This window comes from Notolabrus celidotus, chromosome 6, assembly GCF_009762535.1.
Source record: "Notolabrus celidotus isolate fNotCel1 chromosome 6, fNotCel1.pri, whole genome shotgun sequence".
Taxonomy (NCBI): domain Eukaryota; kingdom Metazoa; phylum Chordata; class Actinopteri; order Labriformes; family Labridae; genus Notolabrus; species Notolabrus celidotus.
The window spans coordinates 6,256,192-6,269,905 of record NC_048277.1 but is presented as its reverse complement, the minus strand read 5'-3'; the positions used below and the strand labels follow the sequence as shown (position 1 = coordinate 6,269,905).

Here is a 13,714-nt window from a genome sequence, read left to right as displayed (position 1 = left end):
AGTTCACAGTCCGAGTTCAAACTTTAAATATTTTTGGATGAAACAGCGTTCCTCTCAGTGTTCATTTTGGCAGCTATTTTAGATTTAGTCTTAGTCTTTAGACAAAAATGTCTGTTAGTTTTATTCACAATTTAGTCTTTGATTTTTGTGAAATCATTTTCTCTCTTAAAATAATGAATGTAGTCGATCAGATATCAGTATCAGGGTTGTACCAAGTGTTAAAATCATTATCATTTCACTCTTTTATCACTTTTGCTTGTGTAATATCTTAAGTTAATTGTCTATATGTCTATATTTTGATTTTCTTTATTCAAATAAAAATGCAAAGAACATAAAATACAAGGGCTGCATTGCACTTTTACGATGGTCCCTGAATGTACCTGCAGTGGCAGGCACAACTGAACAGACAGTCAGTTCAAAGCACTCTGAAATGCATCTGCATCTTTGATGACAATGAGTTGATCAAAACTTACTAAATGTGTCTGATGTTTCACCAAACTGGAATAAATCAAGATGTAGATGCAGAGCTGTTTAGTGTTATAGCAGCAAAGACGTCAAACGTCTAATAGTTAACAGTTGTCCCCAGGTTGTGTCTTTGAAAAGCACAACAGGGTAAGAATCATCAGTGAAAATGAGACAGATGTATGGCTGTGGGGAGAGCTGGTTCCCACAGCACACCTGCTGCAGGTAGAGACCAAACTAACACTGCTAACCCTCAGATAATAACTCAGCCTGTCACAGGAATGCATTGCTTTTATTTTTAAAGATTAGAAGCACAGCGTGGGGAAATATGGATTTTGAATGTCCAGCGGTCCATCACTAACGTTTTCGTCTCGCCCTCTTCTTGTTAACAAAAACAAAACATATGTCAGAGTTTTTATTGTCATGATGCAGTTTAGCTCGTTACAGTCTCCTTTTCGCCATGTAAAAAAAAGGTTGTTGACGAATGGTTGTCAGACTCAGGTTCAGGTAATGGGGACTCGTCTTGGACTCGACCTGTATTCTTCTTAAGTGAGTCTGACTTAAACACGGAGGACCGGATACTGGACTTGGACTGAATTTTAGTGACTCAACTACAACGCTGAATACACAACCACAAACCGGACTAACACAATACACACAATATACACACACACACACAACTAGCCCAACAATCATGTGCGGAACTGATTGTAACCACCAGAGAAGTCAAATGTTTCTATTTTCACCTACAGTGACTTTTCTTCCACCTTGGCAACATGACAGATTAATAGAAAAAATCCTCCCTGTCTGACACCTGCACCGCTGAAAACAGCCACAGTGCAGCAGGTTTAATCCAGAAGGACTGATAGAAACAGGAGCAGTGACTGTAAAATGTGATTAAACAACAAAATTGTGTAGGCAACCATAAGATCTGTGCTTTGTGCTGCAAGCTATAGGGTTGAAAACCTGCAAAGTCACCACATTTAGCAAATTGTAGGAATTATGTCTTCTGTCTGTCTGCAAAAATGAAAAGCCTGAGGCGGTTTTATACTTACCCTGTTGTGAATGTTAATACACATCTGTGAGAGCCTGCTCTGTAACTAGCATCCTTGCTCTGCAGTCGTACTGAGAGGATTAGTATACATTAGTTTAAAGTCTGTCCTGTTTTCACACAAAGGGCAGGGAGAGCAGAGGGAACATGGGAGGAGAGAAAACCTCAGGGGCTTTGGCGTCTTATCATGACCAGCGAGCTACCATCAGATGTCTCATTCCTCAGTCATACATGAACTCCTGTACTTTACATAACTTCCCAGCAGAATCAGCAGTGAGCAGCCCTTAAGCTGTGAAACATTCAGCTTTCTGATGCACATTAATGACTGATGGTTGTTTGGGAATGCACCGGGATGTGTTGGGTCATGTCAAGGTGCAGGCTGTGCTGCTGAGTGAGATGCATCCTCTCTGGTCAAACATCATTAATTCAAATACATTCATGCATGTTTGAATGGATCCTACTATGTATGTGCAACAATGTTAACATTTTATAGAACTGTATGCAGGCTGCAGCTGCTGGCACCTATAGCACATGTGCTTGCCTTCACATTGTAGGTTATTAGTTTGCACCATTTTGTGGCAGAACAATTCAGTATGCAAGTGTCAAAACTGTCTGTGTTGCAGTACTTTGTGTGGTGCTGGTCATTAAAGCTCAGAGTCATATGCACAATCCGGTACATTTAAACATTGTGTGGATTAAATGTTCCATATGTTTGTCTGTGTTTGCTGTAAGTTGCTTTCTATCAAATGAAAACACTGGAACAAATGTCACCTCTAAGTGTACGTCTGCAGTCAAAGTAATTTCCCTCAGACTGAGCTGTCACAGGATGACACTGCTTGAAGTCTCCTCTGTCAGAAATAGGTAAATATAGGTAAAAATGTTTGGCTTTCTTTACACAGTTTGACAACCTAACAAAACTGTTTTGAGAGGTAAGCTTTGGACAGTTTTTGAAAGCAAAGATATTTTAAAATCTAAAATTCTAAACAGCTGTCAGTTCAGATAGGTCTATATGATTCTTTCAGTGAGCCCTCCCTTTGTCCCTGTGATCTGAAGCTTGACAGACAGAATATAAGGAGCAAAGTATGGTTATTTAGATCTGCTGTCAGAGGACGTCACAGGAAGGGCTGCTTCTGCTGCAAAACTCAAGCTACAACACTGGACCCAAAACTTTACTGCCACAAAACAGGGGTGTGGTTTTTGCAGAATAAACCTCTGTTTGAAAATGATTTCATATTTAGGCTGTAACTACAGACTCTTCATTTGTCTATGTGAAATTTCTGACAATTTAAAGCTTAAATGCACAAACAGCAAATAAATGAATACGCTGTATCTTGAACTATCTGCAGCACTTTCAGTATCTGTATTTCAGAGTCTAACAAAAATTCCAGCATCTCCAAGGTAAGCACGAACAAAGGACTCAGCACACTTATTGTCACGGTGACCTGCATTACTGAGGGTCACCCTTCTACCTGTGTAAACAAGACTGTTATTTATCGCTTCACGTTCTATCCTTCCTCTGTTCTAAGCCAATTAGAGTTCTTCCCTCCAAATCTCGACCCGACCCGAGCTTGTCACAAACACGGTGATAAGCCCTGTTCTCCTCCCCGCCTCTCCATTTTCCATCTCATTAGCATTCATTTTCACCCTAATTGAGCTTAATAAGAAAATAATGTTTGACATTAAATCCTTGTGAACATGTGGCCCAGCTGATCACTGTGTCTGTTTGTTCTTCCTCAGCAAATGTTTACTTTGTCAGTCATTTGCTTGTTTACCTTGCTCGTGGTTCCCGTAATAGCCTGCTTATGATTCCCACTTCCATCTGTCTGGAGCTGACCCCTTGTTGTTGTTCTGCTGGAGTTGCACTGTGCTTGTCTAAATGTGTTTTCCAAGTCTTGCTTAGTTTGTACTTTAACTCGTAGTTATATCACATTCAATCAAATTCACATCAGGCCGAGTCTCAAACTCTGACCACTGCATTTAAATACCAGGCCAGCCAACTTTATTGATTTGATTTCTAGGACAATCACAGGAATATTTTGATGAACAATGGCCTCGAGGGGGGAGTGAAGCTTTTCTTTGCCAATATAAATCAATCATCATCATGCAGTGAAACACTATGGAAAAGGAAGGAAGGGAGTGGACAGTCTTTTCAGCACAGCCTTGGTTGTCTATTCAACAGAGCATCGATTCACTGCTGTCTATTGAAACTTGAGAAGCAGTCACAGATTAAAGATTCAAGGACCCTGGCAATACATGGGGTCTGAAGACTGCCAGAGAGTCTGTGTTAGGAACTGACAGCACAGACATGAGATTGACTTACAACCCTAACACGAGGAGCCACACTCTGAAGACAGATGGATGTAATCTATGTCCAAATACCATCAACAACAAAGTGTTTATTCATGTCCCTCTGTGGAGAACAGATTTGGCATTTCCTGACATTTCCCCACCAAAGCATAACGGATCAGAAACTCATGCCTTGACCATCTCACATGTGTGCCTCTGTTTGACTAATTAGTACAAAAACATGTCAGCAAGACATCAAGGTCGTTCACTAACAAACAGTTGTACGATATTATCTTCTCTGGTAGATTAGGGACAGCAGAGTGTGCTTGGCACTGACTGTTGCTTACTGACAAAGCAGGCCCAAGGTGAGCCTGAGACATCTTAACAACTGGTAACTTTAGAAAACACAAACATGCTCTTCAGAAGTGAGAGGAACCGCAGAGCTAAGAGAAACATCTCCAAGGTTTTTTACTGGTGGCCCCTTTTCATCTAGAAGTCATGTGATCATGTGTAGATGTATAAAACATAGTGAGTGTTGAGCTTTCAACAAACTGTGAGGAGTTCTGAACTGATTTTAAACAGTGTCCCTCTCATACTGATGCTTCATCATGTCCTACACAGCAGAATGAGATCATCAGCAACAGGATTTCTAAAAGTGAATTTGTGTGCCTGTGTTCAGGTCACATGAAAAAAGAACAAAAAAAAGTTGGGCACGGATTTGGCCTAATGGCTGAATCGTGCACCCATGAGGCGGTTCGCCAGGGTTTCCACTCCAGCCTGCAGCCCCTTTCCCGCATGTCACTCCCCCACTCTCTCTCCCTGTTTCCAGCTCTATCCACTGTCCTCCCCTGTCTAATAAAGGTGCAAAAGCCCAAAAAATATAACTTTAAAAAAAAGTAATTATTCACTCATCCTGAGGTGTCTGTTCTGTGATGGGAACGTTAAACCAGTGTGTCTGTGCACCTTCAGTAAAATAACAAACAGTAAAAAATCAGAGTTTACTAAATTCAGTTGTTACTTGACAGTTGGTAATTTGATGTAGCTACAAATCAACACATTAACTCATCACCGGTGTTGTGCCTGAGCGCACAAAAATGAACATGTTCATTGAATGAGCTCATATTTTTGTGAGCGGTAAACTGAACCGCTCAGTTTGCAACTCATGAACGAGAACCTTGTTCACTCTGGAGGCAGAGAACGACCGCTCACACTCTGGCAGCATCTGAGAATTATCGATAGTTACAGAGTTACTTGTGTTTTATGTGGGGTTTTTTTGCGTCCTTCAATGTGTTAGCTTGTTTTAAATGTTTTAGCCTGTTTTTAGTGTATCTTTTTTATATGCACCGTCAAGCTGGTGAGAAACTAGGGGAAATCAAAATAAAGTGAACCTTGAATCTTGATTCTTGAGCGCTGTGTTCCCTGTAGCTGAAGTCAGATTTATGGCACCCAACAGGCCATAATGGCTTATTATGCGTCTAGTAATCCATTTATAGTGAGCGGTACCTGTGAAGCAGCTGTTGTGAACATTTGAGGGAGTTTCACAAACGAATCAGGACAGACCCCAACCGCCTGGTCTAGTTTTAGAGAGGTGTAACTTTTTGAGAATGAGGAACAGTTCACTTCAGTGTTTCTTCAGTGTTTCTTCGTCCTCAGCCCTTTTTCTATTTTAAAGGATTATCCTTGTTTTTACCGGGGCGTTAAAGTCGGATCCTTAAGCCAAATATTCATCTGACAGTTTGTAGAGTTAGATGTCTCTTTCTAAGTTTTCATAGCTGCAGATTTTCTTGTCTTTTACACTTCATACTTGTTGTTAATTCTATAGTAGAATACATTCATTCATGTAGTCTTAAATATCAGTGATTAAGGGCTGGAGACTGAAGTATGAGAGACTCTACTAAAAAAAATATAGATGCAGGAAAAACATGAATGTGAAAAAGTTCATTGTTTTTTTGTTTTTTTTTAAAAAGAGCCATAAATGTGAACTACTTAATTTTTTGTGTGAACTTGCACAACACTGCTCATCACTATGCAACCTGCTAAAAGTTATCATGAACAAAGAAAAGCATTAAAAAGAGGATCTGTGTTCATTCATTTGCTTCCAACAACAAGAGCCACAGCTTTACAACAGTGGGTGATGGTGCTCATGGGAAATGCGGTCTTCATACCGATTTTATCCAAAAGGCAAAGAGGGTCATCACAGTCGACACAACAGACACATCTAGCATGTTTAACAGGCTCTAAATAAAAAAGACCCCGAGGCGTGTTTTCATGCTGATTCCAGTCTACCTCTGACTCCTCCATGTTTCATCCCCAGACTAGCCATTAGCTGTAGTGGGAGAGGAGATAGTGTTAATGAATGTGACTGGGGCAGCCTGTGAGGACCACTGGGCACTGTAAAAGTGATATAGTCCTGATTGTGCACACAAGGGACCATCAATACAAAGAGGAGCTATATTTGATAGGAGACTGGTTTTGAGTTATGGCAAGGACAAAGGCTCACTATCTTCTTCTGATAAGAACACAGAGAACAAGATATTGAGCAGACATGGCTGCAGAAAGGGCGATTCAGACGGACAGAAGCAGAGAGGCGATGTGAGGTTTCCACGTGCAACATTTACAGTACGAGCACAAAGAAGATTAACAGCTTTCCTCCAGAGATAACAATGATCAGGTTGGAAGGAATGATCATTAGCGATGGCATAATTGGTGTAAGAAGCTAATTCTAACTTCGGGTCATCAAAACAATGGCACACTGAGAGCAGTTTCCCTGTAATGAGGTTGTATAGCCGTTTAATTGAATTTTGAGACTTCTTTGATCAGGATCTAAAAAAAAATCTGCCCAAGAGATTTTATAGAAAAAGACTAATGTTGCTCTGAGGTTACAAGAGAAATGCATATTCAGATCAGATGTACTTGGAGTTGTAAGAAGTGAAAGTCATCACTCTTTTCATGGTTTTAAAGCTTTATTTTTTCATGGTTGAATGTTGACATAAGTTGGACGTCTACGTTTCTGACTGGCAGCTTCAAAAAGCAGTTTTCTGTTTATGTCCAGTGTCTACACTCCACTAAGAGTGACAGGTTTCGATCTCTCTTGTACTCAGAGTTGAATATTTAAATGAAGAGACTTATGTAAGTACTGGATAGCCATTTTAAAGGCTTGATTCCAATAAAAACAGTTTCAATGAGAGAAGAAAGCCAATTGGGAGACAGACAAATCACTTAAAGTAATTAAGGATTCACACTGACTTAAGAGTCTTCACACTGTGACAACAACTGAGTAGATCAGGAGTTTTAAGCTGGATTGAAAAAGACTTCTGGACAGCTGATGTACTTTGTGAGTATCTGTTTGCTGTTCTAATGCATCATCCTTATCTTGACACAGACTTGCTAGACTTGTGTTTCTGTATACTGTTTATGGATAATGCTGTCTTTCAGGTCATGCACTTTGTATCATGATAAATCAGCAGCACTCCCAACAGCTTCAAACGATTTCAGCCATGAAAAATATTCTGACGATAAGCAGGCTTTTGTTTCAAACTCTGCAGACGTCTCTTTGTTCTTTCTCTTAATCTCCCTCATCACATTATACTCAGCTCAGTCATCCTGTCATTAAATATTCTGTCCCAAGCTAAAGTTTTACCATATTGAACACAGCAAAGTCTCTATAAAGAAGGTCCCCAGATCCCTGTCCCTCCTCTTTATGGTCCCTTTCTCTCTTTGTCTCCTTTAAAGCTTTATGAAGCAGCTTTTGTTACAGCTTACAAAGACTCCAAAACTTTTTTTTACTGAGATGTCACTGCAGTTAGGGTGTATCAGAAAGAGTATTAGAGAAATGTTGTTGATTTGAAGGTGTGACCATGTAGCCATTAGGGCTGATTCTTACCTCACAGTCATCATGGCCGAAACAAATTTGAGGTAACAATATTATCACGGTATTTATTGACATCTGAGAACAAAGGAATGCTATGAGTCAAATTCAGACAACATGGTACTTGAAACACTTCACTAATAATTGCAACTAACTTACCTACATGTCATCATCTGTTTCTGATGATATTCAAAATGATCTTTTAGCTGCGTCACCAGCCCCATGACAGAAACGTCTTATTGAACAATAGCTCACTGTCTTCTTCTGTAAGTGATTCTGCGTTACAAATTGTCCACAAACACCCCGTCTTTTTTTTAAATCCAAAACAGTCCCAAACTGGTGGGGAAACTTTTGATGGTTGCGTGTAGAGTCCCTCACTTTCATCCATCATCTCTTCCAAGAGGATTTTTGCTGCAGTAGAAGCCACACCCTGCAGGGAAGGCTACCTAGCTGGTTACCTGGTCTTCTTCTGCTGCTGCTGCTTCTTCTTTATCTCCCCTCCCTTCTATGGCGAGTGGCAACCACTGTAAAGAACCATAACTACCACCTACTCTGAACAAACTGGTTACACAGTTTTACTATACTGCATGGAACTGCATGTTTTTTTTAGCACATCATCAATATTTTCCTTTTTTAAAGAAACTTATCATCAACACAGGTACACTGGGGACAGCCCTGTTATCCATCTCTGTCCATATTTTTTTCTTTGTAAATGTTTTTAGAATTCTGACAGAGCTAAAAAACAAACAAAAAAAAAAAACTCTCAGCCTGAAGCCTGGAATAGGCAAACTGTAGTGTAAGAAATGTAGTAAACCAATTAAAAGAAGTAAACTCAGTTTCTCTCGGTGTAACTTTCATGAAAAGAAATCTAACGATCTCAGGGTTGCACCTACACCTTTGTCAACCATAGACTTCTGAACATCTTGCTAAATCCAGAATAGTTCCACATGTCATCGACCTCCCACAAAGTCTCACCAGCCAGGGGAATCATAGACACCTTTACTGCCAAGGTGTCTTTCACCTTCTAAGGGAACAGCATTAAAGTTAACAACTTCTAATGTGAAAATGAGAGGAAGACCGTTCAAAAGTAACTTAAACAACACAAACATTTCAAGTTATTTAATAATGTGCTGTGCAGTCTTTGAAACAGTGTTTGTTTACTATTGTTTCTTTAAAACATTGTTAAAACCAGACAAGCTCTTTAAACAAACTCTTTAAACAGCAAACTTCTCCCCTGATCCTCAGACTCGTCTACACTGCTACAGCATGTGGTGAAAGACAAAGCCCAGGATATCTGACTGGGCGTTGCTACATTCAGTACAGCAATTTTTCTTTATTGACATGAGTCAAAACTCAGAATTGACAAATTGAGTTGGTACATAGGACTAACACACGGCCTATCACCACTGTAAGGTTTCTCATTTGGTGTTGTTTCTTTAATATTTGCTTTCCTTCATCTGTGAAAAGCCCTACCTTCACATTGTCTCACGTACAGAGTTCATAATAGGTGTAGTAGTAATGAAGACTGCTCCAGACTGTCCTGATTTCCATGCAGCGTAAAGCAGCAACACATATCATCACTTGTTTCCAACCTATGCAGTTGTCATTTTGACATTAACTGTGCTTGCGCACATCCATGTGTGCTGGATTTAAATTAAGGTGTGGTCAAGTCCAGGTATGGTGCCGTGCATCGTGAGGTGAGGTCTATATTCAGATGAGGTACAGCTTTGTAGTCAGGTTCATGACACACTTCCTATCAGTTTTTTTTAAATCCCAGATGGGTTTTATTCTCAGGTCAGACTAGATGTTATGAGCACGATTATAGCCCGCTCAGGCAGGCGTAGAGTTTTAGAGTTTGGGACCCCTCAGCCCTGAAAATTGATCGTCTCCTCCTGTCTAGTGTGTCATAGTGAACAAAATATCAAGGCCACATCTGGGTCGCCTCACGACCTCCCGACAGGAAGTCCAGCATGTTTGATTTTTCTTTCTGCCTTCTGAGATGTGTTCTGTCATGTCATTGAGGCTGACCAATGAGAGCACAGAGCGCTCTGCACACGCAAAAATCACAAAAATAAACAAACAAAATGATGAAGTGAACAAGGGATGGTGAAATTGATGCTACGAGATGAAAAAGTTTGTTGAGCTCTGGCTACAACATCTCTACCTTTATGATCTGTCGTCCAGCGTCTACTATGACAGACTGAAAAAATATTATTTTCCAGTATCATCTAACCAGGCCTCACTTCCCTTCAGCATCATCATGTCAGTCCTTATGATTGGTTGGGTAACCACTGTGTCATCTCTCATGTCTTTATGTCACCATGTTTTGCTCTGTGATTGCTCAATCTGGCACAATGAACATAACATCAGACACAAGGATAGTGCAGTCTGACCCCCTAGTCTAGTCTTTCAAATGAATATAAGTACATTCTACACAATACAGTCACATAGAGGACTGGAGGACATGAGCATGTGCTTCCTGCTTTGTTGTCCTTTGCCTGTTTCAGGCCTGCATAGGCCAAAACCTCCAGCCAAGGCTGACAATAAGCTCTCCCTAATGCACTCCATGTCTGAAACACACACTCAGCTGCTCAACCCTTACTGGAGAGTAAAATTATCATGGGCCTGAAATATAACTTCCAGGACAATGGATAAACATTACAGCAATATTTCAACTCAAAATGTTACAGTGTCCTCATGCATAGAGGAGATATAGCCCAAATTCAATAGCCTTGTCTCCTAGGTTCCTCAAGCTGCTGTGGACGTTCCAGACTCCAGCTGACGTGCTGGTATCCAGCGGCAATAGCTATTACTTCTACTACTCATCTCATCACTATCATCACTATCATCACTGTCATCACTATCATCACTATCCTCTCTCTCTCTTTCTTCTATACCTCTTTCCACACAGTCTTATCCTGTCTTGATGTTGGGTCTCTGTTAATAATTGAACATAGAGTACATTCTAGACCTGCTATGTTTGTAAAAGCGTCTTGAGATAATGTTTGTTGTGATTTGGCGCTGTACTAATAATGATTGATTGATTGACTGATTGATTGATTGATTATATATAGTGAACTGTGAGTACTCACTGTATACATAGACACATTTGAAGAGGGAAATTGAAGCAATTCTGAGTCTAAGGCCAGTCTGTTTAGAAAGGATGAATGAATCAGGATAAATCCAGCATAGTGGGAAAATGAAGGCACACCTGGCTTTTAAAGGGAATCAAATATAACGTGCTGATTGTTCTGATTCATGTTATGTCCAAAACACTCCTGTACATAATCAACAAAGATACAACCACTCAGTCCATGGGTGCCTTTCTTTCCGTGCAGAATCTGTCGTCCAAATGTCAAAAATGAGGCTGAAGAAGCTCTTAATGTGGCTGCCCCATGCACTATGATAATGACCCTGATATAGTGTATAACAGAGCACTTTGATTTCAAATACTGGGCCTTTGTAATGACTGGATATATGTTCTCTAGCAGACCATCCTGCCTGTTAACCAGATTATTCATGAGATACAGGGACGCTCAGTTACTGGCTGTCAAAGGTCCTTGTAAACAACTGGAATCAGACCGAAACCACTGAAAGTCAATGTCCTGGTTACACCATGCATGTAATGATACCAGAGCAGGGAAAGACACCCAAAGAAAACTGAGATTATATGTTTACTCCACAGCCTCCCTCTCCTGTCTGCTTTCCTCTCACATCTGTTGGTATTTACAGAGTGAATTATTTCTGAGGTTTTATAAAAGCCAGTTAGCTTATCAACAGCTTGCATCCAGCTGAACGCCCACACTCACGGCTGGCTTCTGAAAACACGATAAGATCAATAGATGTACTTAAAAAGTAGACTTTCCCCCCCCCCCTTCTAACTTAATTTTCTGGCGGAAATGGTTCTGTGAGGGAGACAACCCAGAGGGCACCAAACAGCGCAGGAGACTCAGTCAGGCTCTTATGTTCTTTTATCATCCAGGAAGCCACCATCTTCAAACTGATAGTATCAATTCAGCATTAAAAAAGCACATCCATTTCCAAATAACACTGCTATTATTTGTGAAGTCAGGTTACAGAATCAAAAGCTTCTCCACAGACCAGCCCCAACTGTTCAGCTTGTTTTCCACATGCCAATTTGTATGAACACATGCTGCATCTGAAATAGAGTTGTCAAAGTTAATTATGTTAATCCACGGACTCTCGTGAATTAACCACTGAACAAAGCAAGAGCTGTATTAACTCTGATGCTGACAAGGATCTGGAAAGGTGGGCGCTGGAACATACACAGAAAAGACAACAATCAAAAAATCTAACAAAGAGACACCCACACCCACACACACACAGACACACACACACACAAACACACACACTGACCTGGTATGCGTCAATGTCCTCCCGGTCCAGTGAGCGGCTGACTGACACGTCTCCTGTGTCTACGTCGATGGTGAAGAGACCTTTGGGATCCTGGTCAGCTCCGGGGCCCGTCAGTCGAAAGATATGGTTTCCTGGCTTCTCTGTTGAAATTACCTGGATACAAACACACAAACACAAACACACACACTTACACAACAACATCAACAACTCAGACATTCATCACAAAAGCTTTCCTATTCGATACTACATTGTCACCCAGGGATGTTGTATACTTGATTCTGATTGGTCAAAACCCCATAACAATAATGCCTAATTCTCAATAGAAATACAATAATATTATGATTAATATGTTGTGTTAGCTGTATCAGGTCCTAGTTGTTGTTTATTTTACTAATAAGCAGAACTGTTCACCATCCTGCTCACCCTGTCGGGATTCTAATTCACACAACAATCCCTTCACTAAAAATTATCCCTTACTTAGCATACTTCCTGCAAAAACTGTGTGAATTACTCTGATTTATTCATTTTCAAAGTTAAGTATGTAAGTTGTTCTACATTAGAGCAAAAGGAGCTTTCTGAGCTTTCATGCTGAAGCAAAATCCCCAACAGTAAGCAATTAATAATTCATATCAGACAAGACTTTGATTTGATTTCATCAGTCTGCAGACTTCACCCGTGTAAAATTAAAAAGTTAGCATCATGTCTGGGGGCACTGGCATCCTGCTGTGACCACTTGTTAATCCATGTGAGACATTTTCAGATAAGGGATTTTTAAGATTTTAATAATTAAAAAAAAATCCCCAAACTCCTTTTTTTTTTTTTTAAATCGGTGTGGTCATGTGCAGCAGATTTATGACAAAACTGTGAGTTTTATCAAAAATCATATGTGAGTTGTGCCATGTTGGCTGGCTATCATCCTGCAGACAGGACCCAAGGTCTTTTTGGAAACATATACTCACATGAGACTGTCATAGCCAGCAGCATCCATGGAATTCCAAGCAACAGGAACAGGCAGGTTGGAAAAAACAGAGAAAACACAGCAAGTTAGATAAACCACACAGAGAAACCACCAATATAGATCATGGACCTTTGAGATCCATGCAGCTCTCCAGTTCAGGGCAGATGTTTCAGGGCAAAACATGATAAAATAACAAACAAAATAGACAAAAATGTGTGAGCTGCCAAACTTTACAAAGTTTTGTTTTTAAGTAAAGAAATGCTCACACAGAGATATTTCTCAGAATCAATCTTTTCTGAAGCAGGTATCTCAGAACTTTGAGTTTATTTTAGTCTTTTTTTCTTCTGTAAAGCACAGGTACAATCAAATCCACCAATTATATGTCTTTCAACATGAATTTCCGCCCAGCCATCAAAAATAATGCCACAAACTCTGCTTAGATGATTGCAGACATGATTGATGTTTTCTAATTCACCTATTTTTTTTATTTCTTTTTCCTACTTAAAAATGTCCAAAAAATGTATTGACCAGGTCTCCTCAGTACACCTTATTTTCAAACAAACACAAACTTTAACAAATAATTTGCTTCTTTTTGAATCCATCTCAAGAAATAGATAAGAATATTAACTACTTTTATGTTTGCTAAGTAGCTAAAGCTGGTAGCTTTAAAGCTGGTAGCTAAATTAGCTATCCTTAGCATTAAGACTTGAAA

At 40.0% G+C, this 13,714-nt stretch overlaps 1 protein-coding gene across 1 annotated transcript in view; it reads right to left on the bottom strand.

The window, feature by feature from the left end:
* Positions 1-13,714, bottom strand: part of cdh13 (cadherin 13, H-cadherin (heart)) — a 463,737-nt gene that overhangs the window by 250,370 nt on the left and 199,653 nt on the right. Inside the window, exons 5-6 of the mRNA XM_034685408.1 lie at positions 13,004-13,009; positions 12,045-12,197 (exon numbers count right to left, since the gene is read on the bottom strand). Coding sequence (XP_034541299.1) covers positions 12,045-12,197; positions 13,004-13,009 — 159 coding nt within the window. The remainder of the gene's footprint in view (positions 1-12,044; positions 12,198-13,003; positions 13,010-13,714) is intronic.